At 41.1% G+C, this 21,909-nt stretch overlaps 1 protein-coding gene across 2 annotated transcripts; it reads left to right on the top strand.

Annotated features, from left to right (window-relative positions):
* The first annotated feature begins 580 nt into the window (after positions 1-580).
* On the top strand, positions 581-19,434 carry thg1l (tRNA-histidine guanylyltransferase 1-like). 2 transcript variants are annotated; one of them, XM_043703982.1, is made up of 7 exons: positions 581-865; positions 5,681-5,909; positions 8,776-8,952; positions 10,516-10,685; positions 12,390-12,478; positions 15,332-15,439; positions 18,805-19,434. In XM_043703982.1, the coding sequence occupies exons 2-7, from the start codon at positions 5,689-5,691 to the stop codon at positions 18,964-18,966; spliced, it is 927 nt and encodes a 308-aa protein (XP_043559917.1). In that variant the 5' UTR covers positions 581-865; positions 5,681-5,688; the 3' UTR covers positions 18,967-19,434. The 2 variants fall into 2 exon arrangements, with proteins under 2 accessions (XP_043559917.1, XP_043559918.1); XM_043703983.1 differs by having other exon boundaries at positions 584-865; positions 5,751-5,909.
* The last annotated feature ends 2,475 nt before the right edge of the window (positions 19,435-21,909 follow it).

Genomic DNA, 21,909 nt, shown 5'->3' with positions numbered 1-21,909 from the left:
TTTCTTTAGCTCTCTCTCGTCCAAGGAGAGGACCCCGAATACAGAACTTTATAAATTACTGCTCCTTCTCAGTGTCACAGAGAAAAAGCACTGACTTCTCATTTGGGTGCCATTGGTTTTGGGTGCGATGGTTGAGGAATAAAACCAACCTCATTTTTTAAAGCCTCAATTTGAGTCTCAAAAGTTATCAGAAAAGTGTTTCTCAGTGCCGTTTTTCACCTGCAATGTCTCCTCTTCTGCCTCCCTGTTTACCTGGATTGCTTTATTCGGAGATGCCTCCATTGTGATCATTATTTTATTGTGATCTCAGTCAATGGGATCCTTCTTCACCCAACACTCACTCCCTCACCCCTTTTGTTAGGTTGGTATCGTTGGTAACAAACGGATCGAACCTTTTTGAAAATCATTGGCCCGGCACGTGGCCCCGTGCGCGTCACAAACGGGAGGGAGAGTAACGTCACCGCTGGGCGGGACCAGTGGGCGGGACCTGCCCTAAGGGGGCGGGGACCCATCTGTCCATCATCCCCGGATATACCACAAGGGACGGAGAGGGGGTGACTTTCATCTGCCGACCTACTTGCGTGCAAACCTCTCCCGGATAAGGACAGTGAGAGGACTCGTGACTATTGTTACCACTTGTTTCTAAGATTTAATCCCCTCTCAACTGTCCGTCTGGTTTTGTTTTGTTTTTTTTTAAACCAATAGAAGGGTCTACCCTCCCTCTTTCTCACTGTTGGTTGGGCTCCAGGCCGGGAGCACTGCGCAGCCTCGGAGTGGCCGCGGGCCTGGGTCGGCGTTGGACTGAAGCGAGGGAGGCGGTTGATTTTGGTCTCCGGCGGAAACGGGCGGGCGGCTAGCGAGTCAGGTATGAGGGCCGCTTCTTCAGAGGAGGGGAGGAGTTTGTTGAGCCCTTGCACAGGAGTCGGGAGTGCGATGGGACAGTGTACAGATCATATACCCCTCCACTCCACTTCCTCCTCCACACACCCATCCCCTTCCTCTACCTCCACAACCCCCTTCCCCTCTACCCCCCTTCCCTGCTCTGTGCTACCCCTTTCCCATTCTGCCCCCTTCCCTGCTGTGACCTATTCTGTTCCCCTGTGCCCCCTCTTCCCTGCTGTGCACTCCCCCCAGCCCCCCTTCATTTCCCCGCACCAATGGTGTAGGTGTACCAGAGATGATCTCTGAAATGATCTGCAAGTAGGTGTCCTGTCTCCTGATGTAGAGGAGAGTGTGGTGCTGGAAAAGCCGGCCTGGGGTATAGATGTGGGGTCGATGTGGATGCAGAGTGGAGTGGTGGGAAGAATGCAAGGTGCTGTCATGGGAGGTGGCTCAGTGTGGTGGAATAGTGGTTAGCATTGCTAAGTCATAACAGGAACCTGGTATCGATTCCAGCCTTGGGTGACTAACTGTGGAATTTGCGTGTTCTTGTGTCTGTGTGGGTTTCCTCCCATAGTTCAAACATGTGCAGGTAAGGTGGATTTGTCATTGCTAAATTGCCCCTTAGTGTTCAGTGAGATGCAGGTTACATGGGATAGCCATCATTAAAATCCCCTGTATGGTTACAAGGATGGGGTGGAATGCTGTTTCTTGGGTCGATGCAGACTCATTGAGCCAAATGGCATCTGCATTGCCTTCTGCACTGTTCTGCATCCCATTCCTTTGGGTTGGAGATGCTACTATGGGGAGTGGAGTGTATACAGCCAAACTGAGTATACAAAGAACATGAATAATTTAAGAAAGGTGATGAGAAAATAGTCAGAAGTCACATGACACTAGGTTATAGTTGAACAGGTTTATTTGAAATCATAAACTTTTGGAGCATTGCTCCTTCATCAGGAGAAGGCACTTCCATTTAATGAGAAAATACTTTAGCGCCAGATTTAAAGAGGAATTTAAGACATTTTATTTCAATACATACGCAATGCTAAGGTTGTTGAAGGAGAAGTGGGGATGAGTAGAGAGTAAAAAAAGTGGTCGTTAGTCATTGCTTAGGTACTGAATCAGCATTTACATTTATAGAGTCATAGAGAAGTACAGAACAGAAACAGACCCTTTGGTCCAACTTGTCTACACCAACCAGATATCCTAATCTAGTCCTGTTTGCCAGCACTTGGCCCACATCCCTCTAAATCCTTCCTATTCATACACCCATCCAGATGCCTTTTAAATGTTGTGATTGTACCCGCCTCCACCATTTCGTCTGGCAGCTCATGCCATACACACCACGCTCTGGGTGAAAAAGTTGCCCTTAGGTCCATTTTAAATCATTCCCCCCTCATCCTAAACCTATGTTCTCTAGTTCTTGACTCCAGCACCCCAGGGAAAAGACTATATTTGACTTATTCATGCCCCTCATGATTTTATAAATGTCGATAAGGCCACCCCTCACCCTCCTATGCTGCAGGAAAAACAGCCCCAGCCTATTCAACCTCTCCCTATAGTTCAAATCCTCCAACCCTGGCAACATCCTTGTAAATATTTTCTGAACGCTTTCAAGTTTCACAATATCCTTTGCTCAAGAAGATATGCTTAGGTGGGTGGCAATGATGATATTAAGAATGGAAATAACAGCAGAAATGGACCATTAGTCCCTCAAGCTGGTCTTGCCGTTCAACAAAGTCATTGCTGATCTGCCGCAATCCTCATAGTTCTCAACCAGCATTCCTGCTCATTTTGGATTTGGTCTGTGCAGACAGCAACTTCTGGAACTGGAAGCTAATGCTGTGAATAGCATTGGCATGTCGATTGCTGCCTGTGGACTGTTGGAATGGCTGCATCTCTGCAAATATGAGAGGGAGTATTGTGCTCGACTCCTCTATTTCTAAAATGTTTCCACGTCCATGATTGAGCCTTCACACATCTCTGGAGAAGAGAATTCCAAATATTCACCACTGTCCAGGATACAAAATTCCTTCGCATCTCTGTTTAAATGTGTCCCCTTATTTTGTAACTGTGCCTCCTAGTTCAAGATTCCCCACAAATGGAAGCACCTTCTCAACATTCACCCTGCAAGCCCCCTCAGAATCTTGTATGTTTTCAATACGATCACTCCTCATTCTTCTCAACTGTAACAAATAAAGGCTTTATCTAGTGATTCCTGATAAGTCAACTACTTCATCCCAGGAATCAACCCAGCAAATTTCTTTTGAACTGCCTCCACTTCTAGTATATCCTTTCTTAAGGGCATCAAAACTTTATACTGCTCTAGGTTTGACTTCAACAATGCCCTGCACAGTTGGAACAAGACTTTCCTACTTTTAAACTCCCAATCTCCTATCAATAAAGGCAAAAATTAATAGAACTGAATTGGCCGTTCAACCCTTCGAACCTGTTAGTCAGTCATAGAGATACACAGCAGGGAAACAGACCCTTCAGTCCAACTAGGAGAAAATGAGGACTACTGATGCTGGAGATCAGAGTTGAGTGTGTGGTGCTGGAAAAGCGCGGCAGAGAATTGACCTTTTTAGGCATGAGTGTTTTGATTCCTGATGAAGGCCATATGCCCGAAATGTCGATTCTCCTGCTCGGATGCTGCCTGATCATCTGTGCTTTTCCAGCATCACACACTTGCCTTCGGTCCAACTCGTCCATGCTGACCAGATATTCTAAATAAATCTAATCCCATTTGTCAGCATTTTGCGCATATCTCTCTCAAACCTTTCCTGTTCATGTACACAACCCCCTCCACTACTTAGTCTGGCAACTTGTTCTATACACACATGCCACACTGTGTGAAGAAGGTACCCCATAGGCTCCTTATATCTTTTTCCCCTGTCATCTTACACCTATGCCCTCTAGGTTTGGACTCTCCTATCTTGGGTAAAAGACCCTGGCTCTTCACCCTCTCCTGACCTCTCATGGTTTTTATAAACCTGTATAAGGTCACCCCTCAGCCTTCAACACTGGAGGGAAATTATTCTATTTTCCTATTCAGCCTTTCCCTATAGTTCAAACCCTCCAGTCCCAGCAGCATTCTTGTAAATCATTCTGCACCCTTTTAAGTTTAGCAATCTCCGTCCTACAGCAGGGAGACCAGAATTGAATGCAGTATTCCAAAAGTGGCCAAACCAATGTCCTGTACAGCCACAACATGACCTCTCAACTCCTATACTCAATGCACCGATCAATAAAGCAAGCATATCGAATGCCGCCTCCACTACCCTATCTAGTTGCGAATATACTTTCGAGGAACTATGAACCTGCATTCCAAGGTCTCTTTGTTCAGCAACACTCATCTGGATCTTGTGTGTATAAGACCTGCCCTGATTTGCCTGGGACAAAGCTAAGCAAGCATCCAGTCCTCGATAGGTGGAGGGTTTGATGTTCTCTATTTTGCAAGAATATTGAATGGAGAGATCTAATTAGACACTGTGTGGTTTTTGCCCTGGTACCTCATGTATCTGTGGTTCTTGTCTTGTTGCTTCCAAACTATCTTGTTAATTTGAAGGCTGGCTTCTGTTTGGAATTGGCGCAATTTCAAAAGGAATTTTGTACCTGTTATAATGTGAAGGTTGCTATCCTGTCGGCAAGTGTAATTTTTGTAATTACCTTTTTTTAAGGGATTGGGGGGGGAAATGTTTTTGTACAAGTCTGACTACTTTTGGAAGATTAGCGCTTGTTGTTCGCTTAAGTGGGAGGCAGAATACTGGAAGAGAGTAAAGTAATTAAATAAAAATATAAACTACTGTCATTTATGAAACAGTAACTACAAAGGAAACAGTGTGATGTTTCTTTAACTAAAGTAACAGCTAACTAGTAAATGCCAATGGCCATACTGGTCTGAAAGCCCTAGATATCATCTGATCTCAGAAGCTGAGCAGACTCTGGTTTGGTTAGCGCTTGGTTGGGAGACTGCCCGGGAATACCAGGTACAGTATGTTTTGCTGCCAGCAGAGGCTGCTCACATCACTGCATGTAAACTTTGATGTCAGTCCATCGTCAGCTGCTACTGGCTGCTGCTCTCTGCTTGCTTTTGCCTGTTTCTTGCATGAGAAACTACTGCATAAAGAGTACAGGGTTGGGTGAGAAAAGCAGAAGAAAATAAAGGAAACTTGTGCATAGTGATCGGATATAAGGCACAGCATTATAGATCTGGAGCAAAAACAGAATTTGCTGGTGAAACTATGCAGCTCTGGAATGAAAGTAGAGTTAACATTTCAGGTCCAAATATCACTTTTTCCAGCTGCTATCAGTTCTGATGATGAATCACTGAACTTGAAACATTAACACTGCATTTTACCTGGAGGTGCTGCCAGATCTGCTGAGTTTCACCAGTAATTTCTGTTTTCATTTCAGGCCTCCAGCATCCGCATCTTTATTTTGTTATCAATCTAGAGCAATATTTCCTTCAACTTCTTTCTGCGAAAGGCCTTCAATTTGTGTCCTGACTCGAATTGTGTTTTGTGCAGCAACTTTGAGGCTGATTTATGAGTATTCTTCATCAGAACTTCTGGGTTACAGTGAGTGGTCATGCAGCTTAATGGGGATGTTAGTCTAGACAGTAATATAGAAGCCGATAACTTTGGTGTTTTGTTCCTACTTTTATAGCATTTTATAAATGTGGATTGTTTGAGACTGAGACTCTGAAAAACAGTTGATGTTAAAATGATAGTACCATGAAACTTTGTGCTGCCTGGAGTGAATCAATAATAATTGTTAACCTCTTGTACTTTTGCAGGCTACCCAATGCTATATAGGACATATTTGAATCGACTTTCAAAAGCTGCTCTTACGGTTGGTTTTTCTAGATGCGGTAGGGAAACGAATGGAGGATTCCATGTGCAAGCTCAAAGACACAAAACCATGGCTAAAACTAAATTTGAATACGTTCGCCAGTTTGAAGCTGATGATACCTGTCTACAAAATTGCTGGGTTGTGGTTCGACTGGATGGTCGAAATTTCCACAAGTGAGTGGAAAGCAGGGATGCATACTACATTTTGCTGCTTTTTATTAAGCCCCTAACATTAACATTTATCTAAAATCTCTGCTGTCTGTATCTTACATCTTACCAAGTATCGGTAATCCATCACTCACGTCTGCAGATCTGTTTGGATCCTGGTTCATGGACATAAGAGAGAGAATAGACCATTTAGCCCTTGAGCCTGTCCATTACATAATAAAGTAATAAATGGTCTTAAATTATTTCACCGGCTGTCACGTTAAGTTCTTTAATGCCCTTGTCTACCAAAAACCTTATTTTAAAATTACTAATTGAGCTGGCACATTCAATCTTACAGCATATAGAATATTGCATCATGGAAGGAAGCCTTTCAGCAAATAAAGATTGTGCCAACTCTTTCAAAAATCAGTCCAGTCAATCCTCCTCTCCTTTCTACCACTATTTTTCCAGTGTTTCCTAATTTTTCTCCTAAATGGGTTCTTTAAATTCATCCTTGTCTTAGACTCCCATTAGTGGAATGATTTTCTTCTAAATTATTGTCTGCCTGAAATGAACTAATTTCTTAATCATCTATGTTCATCTCTATTCCTAATATCACCAGTGGAATCCTGATAGTATTCTTCTGAATTTGCTATTTTCCTTCCCAGGCTAATCAATTATTTGGCCTGAAGAGAGCAGAGCACATTATTTCAGAGCCGCAGAGTTATACAGCACAGAAACAAACTCTTTGGTCTAACTCGTCCATGTTGACCATAAATAAATCTAGTCCCATTTGCCAGCATTTGGCCCATATCCCTCTAAAACCTTCCTATTCATATACCCATCTACATGCCTTTTAAATGTTGTAATTATATTAGCCTCCACCACTTCCTCTGGCAGACTATTCCATACATAAACTACCCTCTGCGTGAAAATGTTGCCCCTTGGGACCCTTTTAAATCTTTCCCCTCTTAACTTAAACCTATGGCCTCTAGTTTTAGACTCCTCCACCCTGGGGAAAAGACCTTGTCTATTTACCCTCTCCATGCCCCTCGTGATTTTATAAACCTCTATAAAGTCACCTCTCAGCGTCTGATGCTCCAGGGAAAATAGCCGCAGCCTATTCAGCCTCTCCCTAAAGCCCAAGTCCTACAACCCTAGCAACATCCTTGCAGATCTTTTCTGAACCCTTTCAAGTTTCACAACATTCTTCCTATAGGAGGGAGACCAGAATTGCACACAGTACACCATATGTGGCCTAACCAATGTCCTGTACAGCTGCAGCATGATCTCCTAATTCCTGTACTCAATGCACCGACCAAACCTTCGCCATCCGATCTACCAGTGACTCTACTTTCAAGGAACTATGAACCTGCATCCCCCAGGCGTCTTTGTTCAGCAACACTTCTTCCTCTGGACTTTACCATTAAGTGTATAAGTCCTGCCTGATTTGTCTTTCCAAAATGCAGCATCTCTCATTTATCTAAATTAAACTCCATCTGCCACCACTTAGCCCATTGGCCCATCTGATCGAGGTACCATTGTACTCTGAGGTAACCTTCTTCATTGTCCACTACACCTCCATTTTTGGTGTCATTTGCAAACTTACCATATCTCCTATTTGCATCCAAACCAATTATATAAATGATGAAAAGCAATGGACCCAGCACTGATCTTTGTGGTTCATCTCTGGTCAGGGGCCTCCATTCTGATAAGCAATCCTCCACTGCCACCAATGTCACAAAGATTGTTACCACCAGTTCTGTAGCCAAATAGTCAGATATGGTCTAATGTAAGTTTTGTATAACTGTAGCAAAACTCTTTATTGTGCCAGACGTTATAAAGGCTATCATTCCTTAAGTTTTCTAAAATTATGTTTTGTACCTGATCTGTGTTCATGACCTCTAAAGCTCTTTGAATTGACATGGTCACATCTTTTCCTTTTTTGATCCGAAATCAGTGACCTCCCATTTAACTGAATTTAAATCCATCTGTTACAGGTTCTTCTAGTCACATTTATACACTGATTTACTATATTGTCAATCTTTGTGTCATCTCAAAACTTGGATATATGACTCTCTAACATATTATCAAAGTCATTAATAAATGTTGCGAATAACTGAGTCATTAAGTGTTAATTTCAGTTAACTGTTTCTTACGTGGAGCTCCATATGAATTCCTTCCATAGACATTCCTTTAACTACTTTAGTTAGTTCCTGCAACAATTCAGTTACATTTGGTAGACATGCAGTAGCTATTACATATCAATATTGGCTTTCTGTACTCAGCTCAAATTATCCATTCAGTTGCATCAATATATGGTAGTCTGTTGCTTTGACAACAGGTGGCACAGTGGCTCAGTGGTTAGCACTGCTGCCTCACAGCGCCAGGGACCCGGGTTCAATTCCCGCCTTGGGCAACTGCCTGTGTGGAGTTTGCACATTTCTCCCTGTGTCTGCGTGGGTTTCCTCCGGGTGCTCCGGTTTCCTCCCACAGTCCAAAGATGTGCAGGTTAGGTGAATTGGCCATGCTAAATTGCCCGTAGTGTTAGGTGCATTAGTCAGGGGTGAATGTAGGGGAATGGGTCTGGGTGGGTTGCTCTTCAGAGGGTCGGTGTGGACTTGTTGGGCCAAAGGGCCTGTTTCCACACTGTACGGAATCTAGTCTAATCTAATCTTTGTCATGGCAATCATATCCCAGGCATGTTTGTCAAAATTCCAGTACTTATGTTCTTTTGTTGCTGAATTTGAGGAAATTACTCCTCCTTTTGTCAGGTAGGGTCAGGTCGAAGCTTTGTATCCTGGCTGAATGTGTTTGGTTTCTAAGTTCAATGTGATGAAAGTGCTACTGTTTGTAACTCTTGCACTTATTTAAATTTATTTCTTCACTTCAGGTTTGCAAATCTGCATGATTTCAGAAAGCCCAATGATGAGCGGGCCCTCCGTCTGATGACACGATGTGCTTTAACTGTCATGGAAGAACTGAATGACATTGTAATCGCCTATGGCCAAAGTGATGAATACAGCTTTGTCTTTAAAAAGACAAGTAACTGGTTCAAAAGGAGAGCAAGGTGTGGTGTACAAATAGAAGCTTTCACTCTGGATTAGTTTTCTGGTTTTATTTAGTTTGGATGTATTGTGAGCCAAGAGTCAGGGAAAGCAGAGATGTATTTATTAGTTTATGGTTTACATACATTGTTACCAGGAAAGACTGGAGGAATGGAGACTCTTTAAATTCTAGCAAGAAAGGATAAGATCTGAAATGTTATTAAAGCTTTAAGATAAATAGGAAAATTCTTTCTACTAGTTGCTAAGTTAGTAACTAGAAAGCATAAATTTAGTATAATTCAAGGAAGAATGTAAAAGTTTAAAAGATGAATACATTCATTTATTTTAAGACTAAGGATGGTTGAGATGAAACAAACAAATAGATTCCATATGATTTTAAGGAGGTAAATGAACAAGTATTGAAAATTAATTTCAAAGCTTGGCCTGTATCAAGCATAGGAAAGAGGACGACATATTGAGTCTATCCCTACATTCAATTAGATTATTACTTTGTACTTTAATTCCATCAACTTGCCTTGGTTCCATGGTTTAATATCTTGGTATTTGTAACTCACTAGTGTGAATTTACAGTTTACGGTGATAAGACTGGATTTCTTGAGTTTGCATGAAATAATTATTGTTATCTGTTTCCTGAAGTCCTCTTTCTCCCATGTGTGCTCACCCACGCCATTCAACCATTAGTCCATCTTGTACTAAGTCCCACTTTGTGACCACACAGTATCTTTTAGGATCGCATATTTCCTTACTGAACCAAAGGATAAATCTGTTTTTATTCTTTCAGAACCATTGTAATACAGAGGAACCTCAATTATCTGAACAAGATGGCAAGCACTATTTCGTTCAGATAATTGATTATTCGGTAAATTGGTTTCCCCTGGGGCTCGGAATTTTATGTGAAGTCTGCTCCCCGTTCAGGAGACGAGACAAAAGCACGTTGTGCGCAAGACCCCGCCCCCATGGCCTGTCACCAACCCCGACTATGTAAGTTAGCTCGCTGAGCTTGATGGTTTGTTTTCAGATGTTTCATCATCATGACTAGGTAATATCATCACTGAGAGTCTCCAGTGAAGAGCTGGTGGTATGTCCCACCTCTTTATTTATAGGTCTTGGTTTCTTAAGGTGGGTGATGTCATTTCAGGTTCTTTTTCAAGGGAAGGTAGGATCTAACTTGATGTGTTTATTGATGGAGTTCTGGTTAGAATGCCATGCCTCTAAGAATTCTCGTGCATGTCTTTGTTTCACCTGTCCTAAGATGTGTGTGTTGTCCCAGTTAAAGTGATGTCCTCCTTTGTGTATAGAAACTAGTGATAGTGGATCGTGTCTTTTGGTGGCCAGAACTGGAAATTATGTTACCCATCTTAAGAAACCAAGACCCATACATAGAGAGATGGGATATATCACCAGTGCTTCACCGGAGACACTCTGATTGTGTTACCTAGTACGGTGACGAAACGTCTGAAAACAAACCTTCAAGCTCAGCAAACTAACTTACATACTTAGTTTGATAAATGTAACATGATTTACTGTGATTAACAGTTCACTTTGTTTCCTTCCTCTTCCAACAGCAAATTCATGAGCCACGTGGTGTCTCAGTTTTCTTCCAGCTTTGTTTTCTACTGGAAGGATTATTTTAAAGATCAAGCTCTCTTATTTCCACCTGGATTTGATGGAAGAGTCATTCTTTATCCAAGCAACCAGAACCTGCGCGACTACCTAAGTTGGAGGCAGGCAGATTGTGAGTTTTTTTTTTAAACTTATAATTTAATTGCGATTATATTCATTTTTCTCAAGCTTTCACTCAATGATGTATTAAAGGTTTATATGATTATTTGATCTCCTACCAAAGGCTTTGCCTCTTTGCTGAGATACAGGTTATCATGGCCCTCTCAAACCCCTACCTCGTGCCCATTTCTCAAATTAGCCTTGGGGAGTGTTTGCTTATCTTTGAACAGGATGGAAACTTTTCAGCGAGTATGCATACATCTATTTCCCAAGGTCGGATACCATCTACATGAGATGATTTGAATTAATTTTTGACTGCTTCAGCTGTAGTATTTGGATTCCATTCTAGACTTGCCCAAAGTTAGTAAAGTGACTTGTAATTGTTATCCAGGTAGATGCATCGTATCTCAGCGTAGTCTGAGAGATGTTAGGAGACAGAGGGTGTTCGTGGAGGGTTGTTTTTTGGACATGAGGTCTGTGACCAGCAGTGTTCTGCAGGGATCAGTACCGGTCTACTGCTATATGTCATTTATTGATTTTTTAAAAATTGGTTGAGAATTTAAGAAGCATGATTAGTTAGTTTGTGGATGACACCAAAGTTGGTAGTAGAGTGGACCGTGCAGAAGGTTAAGATTACGAGAGAACTTGATCAATTAAGCCAATGGACAGAGGAGTGGCAGATGGAGTGTAATTCGGATAAATGTGACGTGTTGCGTTTTGGTAAGGCGAGCAAGTGGAGGACTTATATAGTTAATGATAGGGCCCAAGGGAGTAGTGTTGAACAAAGACCTAGGTGTTCAAGTACATTATCCTTTGAAAGTTGTTTCACAGGTAGACAGGGTGGTAAAGGTGGTGTTTGGCACACTTGCATTCATTGCTTAGATCATTGAGTATAGGAATTGGGATGTCATGTTGCAGTTGTACAGGGCATTGGTGAGTACTCTTTGAGTACTGAGTATAATTCTGGTCACTCTAAAATAGGAAGGATACTATTAAGTTGGAGAGGTCACAGAAAATACTGCAAGGATGTTACTGGGACTGGAGGTTTTGAGTTATAAGGAGATGCTGGATATGTTGGGACTTTTTACACTGGAATGTAGGAGGTTGAAAGGTGACTTTTATAGAGGTTTATAAAATTGAGGCGCATAGATAAGATGAATAGCAAAGGTCTTTTCCCTAGGGTAGGGAGTTCAAAACTAGAGGGCATATTTTTAAGATGAGATGGAGAAAGATTAAAGGAGACCTGAGGAACAACGTGTTCACAAAGAGGGTGGTTCTTGTGTGGAATTAACTACAAGAGGAAGTGGTAGATGCAGGTACAGTTACAACATTTAAAATGTATTTGGTTAGGTACATGAATAGGAAAGGTTTAGAGGGATGTGGGTCAAATGGGACGAGTGTAGTTTGAGACACTTGGTGAGCATGGGCAAGTTGGACCAACAGGTCTGTTTCCGTGTTGTATGACTTTATGGATAATTTTGGTTTTCATGGTTCAAATGATTATAATACAAAAATTCCAAAACTGTTCCAAATTTTTCTGATGAAAGATTAATACCTCTTTTGTGCTGTAAGATAGGGTGTAATTTAATTATTCAAGTGATTGAATTCTGTCACTTGCAATGCCCATGCATACCTCTACTGTGCAATGTATTGAAATTTGAGATGAAGAATATTCAAGTTGGAATGCTCTAAACAGTAATTTTTTTTCTATCAATAGGTCATATTAATAACCTTTACAATACAACCTTTTGGGCATTAGTGCAGCAAGGTGGTTTGTCTAACAGTGAAGCTGAAGAAAAACTAAAGGTAATAATCTTGACACTATTCACCTATGGTTAAGCCTGGTAACTGCTTGAAATTTTGTTTTAACTGATCGTCTTATCTCAAGCGTTTCTCCTTCCATCTCATCGTGGGATATTAAATTGCTGTGAATATACCCTCTCAGCAGTTTCTCATTTGGCAATGCTTGGAATAGTAAACAGAGTAGACTAATGGTAATAGTGGTGATTAGAGAATTGATAGATTGAAGCATGCAGGGCAGCACGGTGGCTCAGTGTCAGCACTGCTGCCTCTCAGTGCCAGGGACCTGGGTTCGACTCCTGCCTCTGGCAACTGTCTGTGTGGAGTTTGCACATTCTCCCCGTGTTTGCGTGGGTTTCCTCTGGGTGCTCCGGTTTCCTCCCACAATCCAAAGATGTGCAAGTTAGGTGAATTGGCCATGCTAAATTGTGCATAGTATAAGGAATGTGTTAATTAGGGGTAAATGTAGAATAATGGGGTAAAGGAATGGGTTTGGTTGGGATGCACATCAGAGGGTTGGTATGGACTTGTTGGGCCAAAGGGCTTGTTTCTGCACTGTAGGGATTCTATAAAAAAAAGTTCTAAGACAGAAGCTTGAAGTATAATGGTCGCAAAGTGGGGAGATGCTAGGCATTAACATCTCTGCTAAGGTGATGATAATTCAAAGATGAGCACATCCTCAGCTATGTATTTGAAAAAAAATGTCAGGGATGATGGGAAGTACTAAACTTAAAAGTCTGCCTAACTGGTCAAGGCTGAAATGCTACAGATTGAATTGCATGAGCAGAGAAAGTTGGCTACTTGAATGCTGTCAAACCTACCTTCTGTATCAAACTCTGTAACAATAGATGCACCAACCGAAGCTATTGGGGTTCTGAACCACCTTGATGGGGATCTGTTGAGTGGTCAGAAAGCTTAATGTATGATGGCTCCTGACAACAGGTATTAAATACACCTAACTGCTAAACCTGACATAAACAGCTCATTTGATAAATATGGATTATTGATCATTCAATTTACTTAAATTTCTAAGGGCTATATTGAAGGAAAAGAATTAGGATTGTCCTATCGGTGACTCTAGTATGTGTCTTGAGAACCACAAACCAACTGATTATGGAGAATCTCGCGGTGAAGTGCAATCTATTGTCAACTGGTGACCATCGAAGATCACTTGCAGCAGCATTTAGTACCTGTTGACCATAATTCCGAAACATTACTTTTATTCTTTTCACTTCCATGGCTGAGGATTGTTGCTGGTAACTAGTAACTCTATAGGAAAGAGGTAACTTTTTAGCTTTCTCATGGCATGTGGGTGTTGTTGTGAAGGTCAGTACTTGTTGCCCAGTCCCAATTGCTTTGAACTGAATGGCTTACTAGGCTATTTCAGAAGGCAGCTAAGAGTCAACCACCTTGCTGTGGGTCTGGAGACACATGAAGGTCTGACCAGGTAAGGACAGCAGGTTTTCTTCCCTGAAGGACTTCAGTGAACCAGACAGATTTTTGATGACAATGACAATGGTCAATTGTTTTCTGGTTTCCATTTGTCTAATTTCTTTTAATAAGAGGTTTTTGGAGTAAAATGGTTGGCACTGCGCATGCAGCCCAATACCTCTGCTGAATTCATATCTGGTATTTTTGGGGCTGAACTTTGTTGTTTTGACTCATTTGATGGACCATCACCTTAGTGGCAAGTTATGGATTCAAGCTCTATATTGGAACACAATCTAGGTTGACACTTCATTGCAGTGCTTGATGGGGAGGACTGCATTACTGAAAGTATGTTCCTTCAGCTGAGTTATTTAACTAATGTCTCAATTACTTTAAATTGTCAATGAAGATCCCATGCTGTCATTTAAAGCAGAATGCTATTCTGGTGTCCTAGCCATCACTCTGCCTCTAAGCTGTACCACCAGGTTGTCATTATTTTGATTTGTTGTTTGTGGGATCCTGTTGTGCAAAATGGCTGCCGGTTTGCCTAATATGTGTTATTGTAACTCAAAATAACTTTAGTTATTGGAGAGATGTAATCCCATAAATTCAAGTTTTTAAAAATACTTTAAGAATGATTAGTAGTGACCAACCCAAAGGCAGCTCCTTTGCTTTTTCCTTGTTGTCTAATACTTTCCTCTTCATTTAGTTAAAAATGCCTTTGCATTTTCAATTGTAAATGATATAAGGTGATTTTTTTTTTCCCCCTCCTTGGTCTCCAACACTTTTAAAGTTTCTACAGTTACTTTGTTCAGTAAGATCACGTGTCTTACAATATGGTTGATCTAAACCTGTTGCCTTCTCTTGATAATCACTATGAAGCTCCCTTTTTCTCCATCATCCTAAATGTTGTCTTTGCTTTTCATTCTTTCCAACGGACCTACTCCTTCCTCCTCCAGAATTACATTTCCCCAATTTCCAGTCTCTGGGTGTTGATCTTTCTCGGTCTGCATTAACAACCTTACGGAACAAGACACACCAAACCGCAGTCTTCAGAATCCTTAGATCCTTGCTCATTCATTTAAGCAATTTTTTTTTTAGTATATGCACTATATGCTATTGCTGGTCTGGCTCTCATTCTTTGTGGTGGTAAATCATCTTCAGACAAGATGCTAATTAAATTGCAATATCTGTTCCAGCTGTTAACATTGACCTTCCCAATATTATTTCTTCCAATCTTCATAATTTGGGCTTTTTTAGAATATTTCTCAGTCCATAAGCTTTCACTGCTACTTCCTATCTATCAATGTCTGTAGGTCTTTGTGCTATAGTAGTCACTTTAACAATTGCTTGTTTTTAAATTGCAGCTTGAAAGGATATGGTTTTGAATTTGCCTTATGGTGCATTGTTTTTATTCTCTTTTGGTCACAGGGTAGTCTTGCTGGAGAAAAAAACGACATTTTATTTTTGGAGTTTAATGTAAACTACAATAACGAACCAGAAATGTATAGAAAAGGAACAGTGTTGATATGGCATAAGGTGAGCAGAATTCTATAAAACATGAATGGCAACCACAGGATGTATGACATTTACACTTGATATTTCATTGTCAGTTTGAGTCTATCTACTGAACTGCTTTTGAAAATTGCTCCTTGTGCTTCCCCTCACTAGGAACCAAGATGAAAGTAAATGGCGTCATTGCTTGAAATACAGGCCTTTTAAAAGGCCTAACCGGGACATTTTCAGAACTGATTGAGAATGAATTAAGCCAATTGCATGTTGACAGCTATGTAGTCCTTAGAAAATAGGCAAAAAAAAGCTAGGTTCTGATGTGGGTTGATTAGCTCAGTTGGCTGGATGGCTGATTTGTAATATTTACAACATGGGTTCAGTTCCTGCACTGGCTGAGGTTACCATGAAGGGCTTTTTTTTTCAACCTGTCCCCTTGTCAGTCATGATGACCCTCATGTTAAACCACCACCAGTGGAGAATTGTGGTGCAGTGGTAGTGTCCCTATCTCTGGGCCAGATATTATGTATCATGTCCCACCTGCTCCATATATGTGACATAACATCTCTGAACAGGTTGATTAAAAATATCAAGAGCTGGGTTCTTGGGGCTGTTGTGGTGCAGTGGTGGTGCCCCCGTCTTGAGGCCAGGAGACCTGAGTTCAAGTACCACCTGCTCCACAGGCATGACATAAGATCTCTTGAACAAGTTGAGAAATTTTCTTGATAGCTTCTGGCCCTGATCAAAATCACTCGCATCACACTGTCCCCCTGTCAGAATAACCAGCTATTATCAGAGAGTAGGAATCTGTGTCTCATTCATCAAGGGTTCTGGTGGCTGGAAAAAAGAAAGGGCTATTGCTGCCGTACTGACTTGTGTTAGAGGGATGTTGGGTGGGGAGGAGTGGCCTGGCAAATTGAGCAGTAATGGTTGTCTCATTACCTGAAAACAGCAGTGCTCGCCTCTGATATCATTCCCAGGTTGGAGGGTGCTCAGGTATGTGGTGGTCTTCCATCTGAGCATACTCGGGCTTGGACAAAATTCCACATCAGTGGACTTTCCTCAGAAGCCCCTGTCCCACAACCTGATGTGGAAACTTGATCCATCATTATCTACATAGCGTGAGGATGCTTCCTATACGGACTACTGCGTGTCATCCATGCCATCTGCCTGGGCATGCTTTGGCATTCTGTTCCACAGCCAAGCGGCAAGGTCTCCAGTAGAAGGCTCTCTCTGGTGGAGTTGACTTTCCATTGGGACCTGAGGTGGAGGGTGTTTCATGTAGCAGTCCCATGCAACTCTCAGACTCTGAGTCCAATTGCTTCTTCGTGGTGCTGTGGAAAGTGTTAGTTGCACTGTTTAGTTATTTGGAAAACCTCTTTTGTTTTTGTTGCATTTTTTTGTCATTCTCCTCCTTTGTGCATAAGGGGTGGGCAGTTAGGAGGACCACCTCATGGGCCTGGCTAAGGTGGTCATCAGTGGATCCAGGTAGCAGGTGTAGTATCTGAATGCCTGTCCCTCTAACATAGCTATGTTTGTGTCTGGGTGCCCTTGGAGAGGGAGCAAGTGGTGTCCATGTGAACTTTTGAAAGATTTTACAGGTTGGCACCACAAGGGCATCATCTCCCCTTCAACACTAAATTAGTTTAGATTCCCTATCCTTTGTCTTCCTCTTTTTGATTTTATTTGTTATTCTTGCTCTGTTCTGGTGGGCAGCATTTGTAACTTGTTAATTTGGTGGTGGGTTTATTGATATGACAAAAAAACTGGGTTCTTGTCCTAACCAATGTCTGGAACGTGGTCGACTCAAATCATAGCTCTCCGTTGTCAGGAATAGTAGCTATCATCTGTGAGCTATTGTTCAGGAACCTGTCTTGGTTATCACTAGTTTGAGTGGCTGGTGGAAGGGAGAGGTGACCAGAGTCACAGCTGCACTCTGTGGTGAAGGAATGCTACTACAAGAACAAGAGTGTTCTGTGGCAACACCTTGAATATGGTGGTGCTCAGCTCCTATGTCATTCGTGGGTTGATGGAGGTTCAGGTGTGCAATGGATTCCATCTGAACATATCCCCGCTTGGACAGGTAAAGGCCCTGTCAGGATCCTGTGCCCCAGAACCTGAGCTGCTTCATGGAAATTTCCTCTATTTTTGTTACAGTGCCCCCCCCAAGCAATTTTTGCTCTTCTCAATTTGGTTTATTTTTTTAAAAAATCACTGACTTCTTCCCAACTTGGGTATTCCAGACAAGGAAAGGATCCAGAGGAGAAAGGTGGAAAGTGATGTCTTTGCTAAAATACAAATTAACAATAAAATCCTTGTAAATATATGAAAGTATTTTGTCTAATTCAAAGACGAATATCAGTCTGTTTGGCAAATGGAGAAAGGGCATATTATGGAATCATAGAATTTTACATAAGGAGACCATTTGACACATCGTATCTATACCAGCTCAATACATATATTCAGCTCTTTTGAAATGCCCTATGGATTCCACCTCCACTCTCCCAAGCAGTGTTGTAATAAAAAGAATCCTTTGATAAGTTTAGAAGTGCTGTTGATTGTGATAAAGAAATGGAAGTTCCTGGTTTTGATGTGATGGATCTTGCATTGTGCAAATTATCCACAATGTTTGTCTAAAAGCTTGAAAGCACATTAAAATAATGCATTTTAAGGAATTGCCCTTGTAACCCTGAGGACATCATCAAACACTTGAGTCTTCGGCAAGAGAAGTTAAATCAAAACTCAATTTTTCCTCCTCATGGGAATGATTCCATGGCACTATTACAAAGAGCAAGATGCTGTTCCCAATGTCTGGCCAATTTTTATCCCTCAATCAACATCACATTTTAATTGAAAAAGGATGTTAATTTGGTTATTTGTGGGAGCTTGTGTGCCAGATTTTCTCCACTACTACAGTGACCACACTTGTGGACTGTACGAAAATGCTTTGGAACATAGTGTAATCATGAGGGCCACAATAGAAATGCAATTCTGTTGTTGGAAGTTGTCAATGTTTGGAAAAGGCTACTTGCAGTAAACTGTTACAGAGAACATAGGATTAACTGGTCAGCTAGCAGATGTAAGTGTTCACTACCTTAAGTTCAAATGCAAAAATGGGGTTGGTTAGGAGAAGCGTTTTAACCTGCTTACAGTGAATTGTGGCGTAGGTTAAAGGGGAAAGCTGTTGAAGTGGCAAGTTTTAAATGGCTTCAAAATGCAATTGATACATCTTAGGAAGCATTTGAGTCCAGGAGATATATTGAATTTAATCTTTGAATAGGACAATATTACTGGGTCTGACTGTCCTGTGTACTTCAATGTTTTATGTGTATTTGGGTGAGATTTGTGTTCTGGATGTTAACATCCCTTCCTGATTTTATTTTCATCCGGTTAAGGTTGACGAGTCTCTTGATAAAAAGATTATAACTCCAGATGCACCAGAGGGAAAGAATGTTGTGGTTAAAAGGACTCGCAAGAAAGTTCTTCCATTTCATGTGGATATCATTGGAGATAAGTTCTGGGAGGAGCACTCAGAGATTCTTGCTGATAACAGCTAAGCAAAGATTTCTTCTTAACACCGTCCTGATGATACTGACGTCGGGAATTCAAATCAACAAGCAATGTCGGTTCTCCTGATTCCTTGTCCAGCTGGTTAATTTGGATTTTGAGTTGCAGGGAATAATGGAAGGATGCTGCATTATGCCCGAGTCACCTTCAAGTTACCCAGTGGGGATCACAGGATTGCAAGGAAGGGCAGCCAGATGCTTTGTTTTCTCTTTCATTCCCTTCCTGATCAGAGTGCTGAACTCAGGCATCATTTTACTGCTGCAGGCTGAACGGAACTAATATGGTTGAGATTATAAAATTTGAGCTGGGGCCCTGATGTCATTTAAAGTTGAATTATGTACAGATTTTTAATGTTAGATGTGCTTTTGACAAATGTCTTTGAATGAAGAAATGTAATATTATTTCTAGTTCAGGTTAATAATTCTCTTTATTAAATCTTGACAATGTTTTAAATATATTTTGCTTGAATTGTCTGACCTTGTGCATGGCCAACCAATCTCATACCTATGCACTTCACTCTCACCTGACTTGCATTGCAAACATTTTTTGTACAAATTTGTGGAATACATTGCATTTTTAATCAATGCTTTTTAAAGCAATCATATTTTTCTTTATTCTTGATAGCTATAAGAGATGTCACAGTAAATGTCATGGGGAAAAAAGCCTCTGTGTGGGCCAGTTAGATGCTATGATGGGTGCCTACATTTCTGTAGGTGAGTGATTTAATGAGTCAAATGACAACCTTTTGTGATTAACAGTAGCTGCAGCTTTTGTGTATATAAAGTCGCCACACACCTGCCAGATCATTAGAGGGAGGCAAGTGGTGATGGTTTAATGTCAGGGTCACCACACCTCTGGTGAGGAGAGAGGGTGAGGAAGGAGAGTCCTTTACGGTAACCTCAGTATATATAGAACCTTTTATAAAACAGATTCCTGGGGTTTTATCTAATAGCTTGAGACGAAGCCGTAAAAGATTAAGTAGGAGATATGATCTAAGCTGGGTCAGAGAAGGTTTTAAAGATCATCCTGAACTACAAGACACAGATGCCGAAGTCAGAGATATGCAGAGAGAATTGTAAATGCACAGGCCTGAAGCATTAGAGCTTGTGGAGGTTAGATATCGGGAGGGCTAAAACCATGGAAATTTGAAAAAAAGAAGCCTACTAACTCGTATGAATCTAAGGATGTAAGTACAGTTGGTAGGCTATGTGACCCCTTAGCTTGCTCCATCATTCAATAAGATCAGTGCTGATTTAATTGTGGCCTCAACTCTTTCTTGTCTGCTACAGTAACACCTTACAGATTGAAAATTGAATGTATTCAGTGATCCAGTCTGCATTGCTATCTGAGTAGAAATGCTCAGAAGAGACACTTCCTCATTTCTGTCTTAAACGAGACACCTTCTTTTAAAACTACCCTCAAGTTATTGATTTCCTACAAGAGAATACATCCGTGCAGTATGTCACTTGTCAAGCCCCTCTGCTTATATTTCAAGAAGTCCACCTCTATTCTAAATGTATATAGTTCAGCGTGCTCAACATTTCCCCTTTGAGGCTACACTTTCAATCCAGCAATCAGCCTAGTGAACCTTCGAACTGCCTGCAATGTGAGCATATCCTCAAATAAGGAAACCAACCTTGCATACAGTACTCCCAGGTGTTATTTCAGTAATGCCCTACATGTTATACTGAGACTTCCTTTTTGCTCATTTCACCTTTACAATGTGGCAATCATTCCATTTGCCTTCCAAATGATTGGCTGGACTTGCATGTTAAGTTTCAATGATACAGATACAAAAAGATCTAGCAGTCTCTCCAGTTAAATATGTTGCCTGACTGCTGTTCTTACCCATAAGGATGAGCTCACTTTTGCACATAATTTGGCAGGCAAAGCATAGCGCGCTCTCATTAAATGCAGACTTTTAATACCCTCTTCACAACTTGCGTTTTTGCATATTTCTGTTGGTAAATTTGGCTTCAAAATATTATTTATCCTGATCATTAATATAGAAAGTATTAGAGATCTCATTATTGAACCCTGGTTTACAGTTACAGTTCACCAATCTGAAAATGTTTCTTTTTATCCTTTCTCTTGTTTGTTAGTTGAATCCTCCTCTATCCATGCTAATGGAGTATATTACCTTAACACCATTGGCTTGGGTATATTGTGAGCTAGAGGATGTGGAGTATATAGACTTTCAGAATGCTTTTGATAATGTTCCACACCGGAAGTTATAAACAAAATTAAAGTGCTGAGAATTAGAGTAATATACTTACATGGATTGAAGATTAGTTAGCATGCAGAAAACAAAAAGTCAGAATAAATAGGTCATTCTCAAGTTAGCAGGCTGTGACCAGTGAGGTATGGCAGGAATCAGTGCTTGGGCAGCAGCTTTTTTAATCAGTGGCTTAGATGTGGGGTCCAAATGCAGTGTTTGCAGATGATACAATACTAGTGGGTATGTGAATTGAGAAAAGGAATCAAAAACTTTAAGGGGCCTTTAGATGGGCTGAGTTAGTGGGCAAGACCATATGAGATGAATGTGAGCTTTTTCACTTTGGTAGGAAGAATTCAATTGCAGAGTTTTTTTTTGAGTGAAAGTCAATACTTTTCGGTCTCTCACTAAGGGAACCTAGATGTCTTTGTTATATGTCACTTAAAGCTAGTTCACTAAGCAATTATTTTTAAAACTCAACTCATGGGACAAGGGTATCGCTGGCTGCCCAACATTTATTGCCTGTTCCTCATTGCCCTCAGAAGGTGGTGATGAGCTGCTAACCTGAACTGCTACTGTCCACATGATGTAGGTTGATGCACAATGCTATTAGGGAGGGAATTTCAGGGATTTTGACCAGTGAAGAAACTGATTTGTATTTCCAAATACAATGGTGAGTGGCTCAGAGGGGAACTTCTAGGTGGTGGTGTTCCCACCT

The sequence above is a fragment of the Chiloscyllium plagiosum genome, chromosome 14 (assembly GCF_004010195.1).
Source record: "Chiloscyllium plagiosum isolate BGI_BamShark_2017 chromosome 14, ASM401019v2, whole genome shotgun sequence".
Taxonomy (NCBI): Eukaryota; Metazoa; Chordata; class Chondrichthyes; order Orectolobiformes; family Hemiscylliidae; genus Chiloscyllium; species Chiloscyllium plagiosum.
This window is presented reverse-complemented; position numbering and strand designations above follow the sequence as displayed.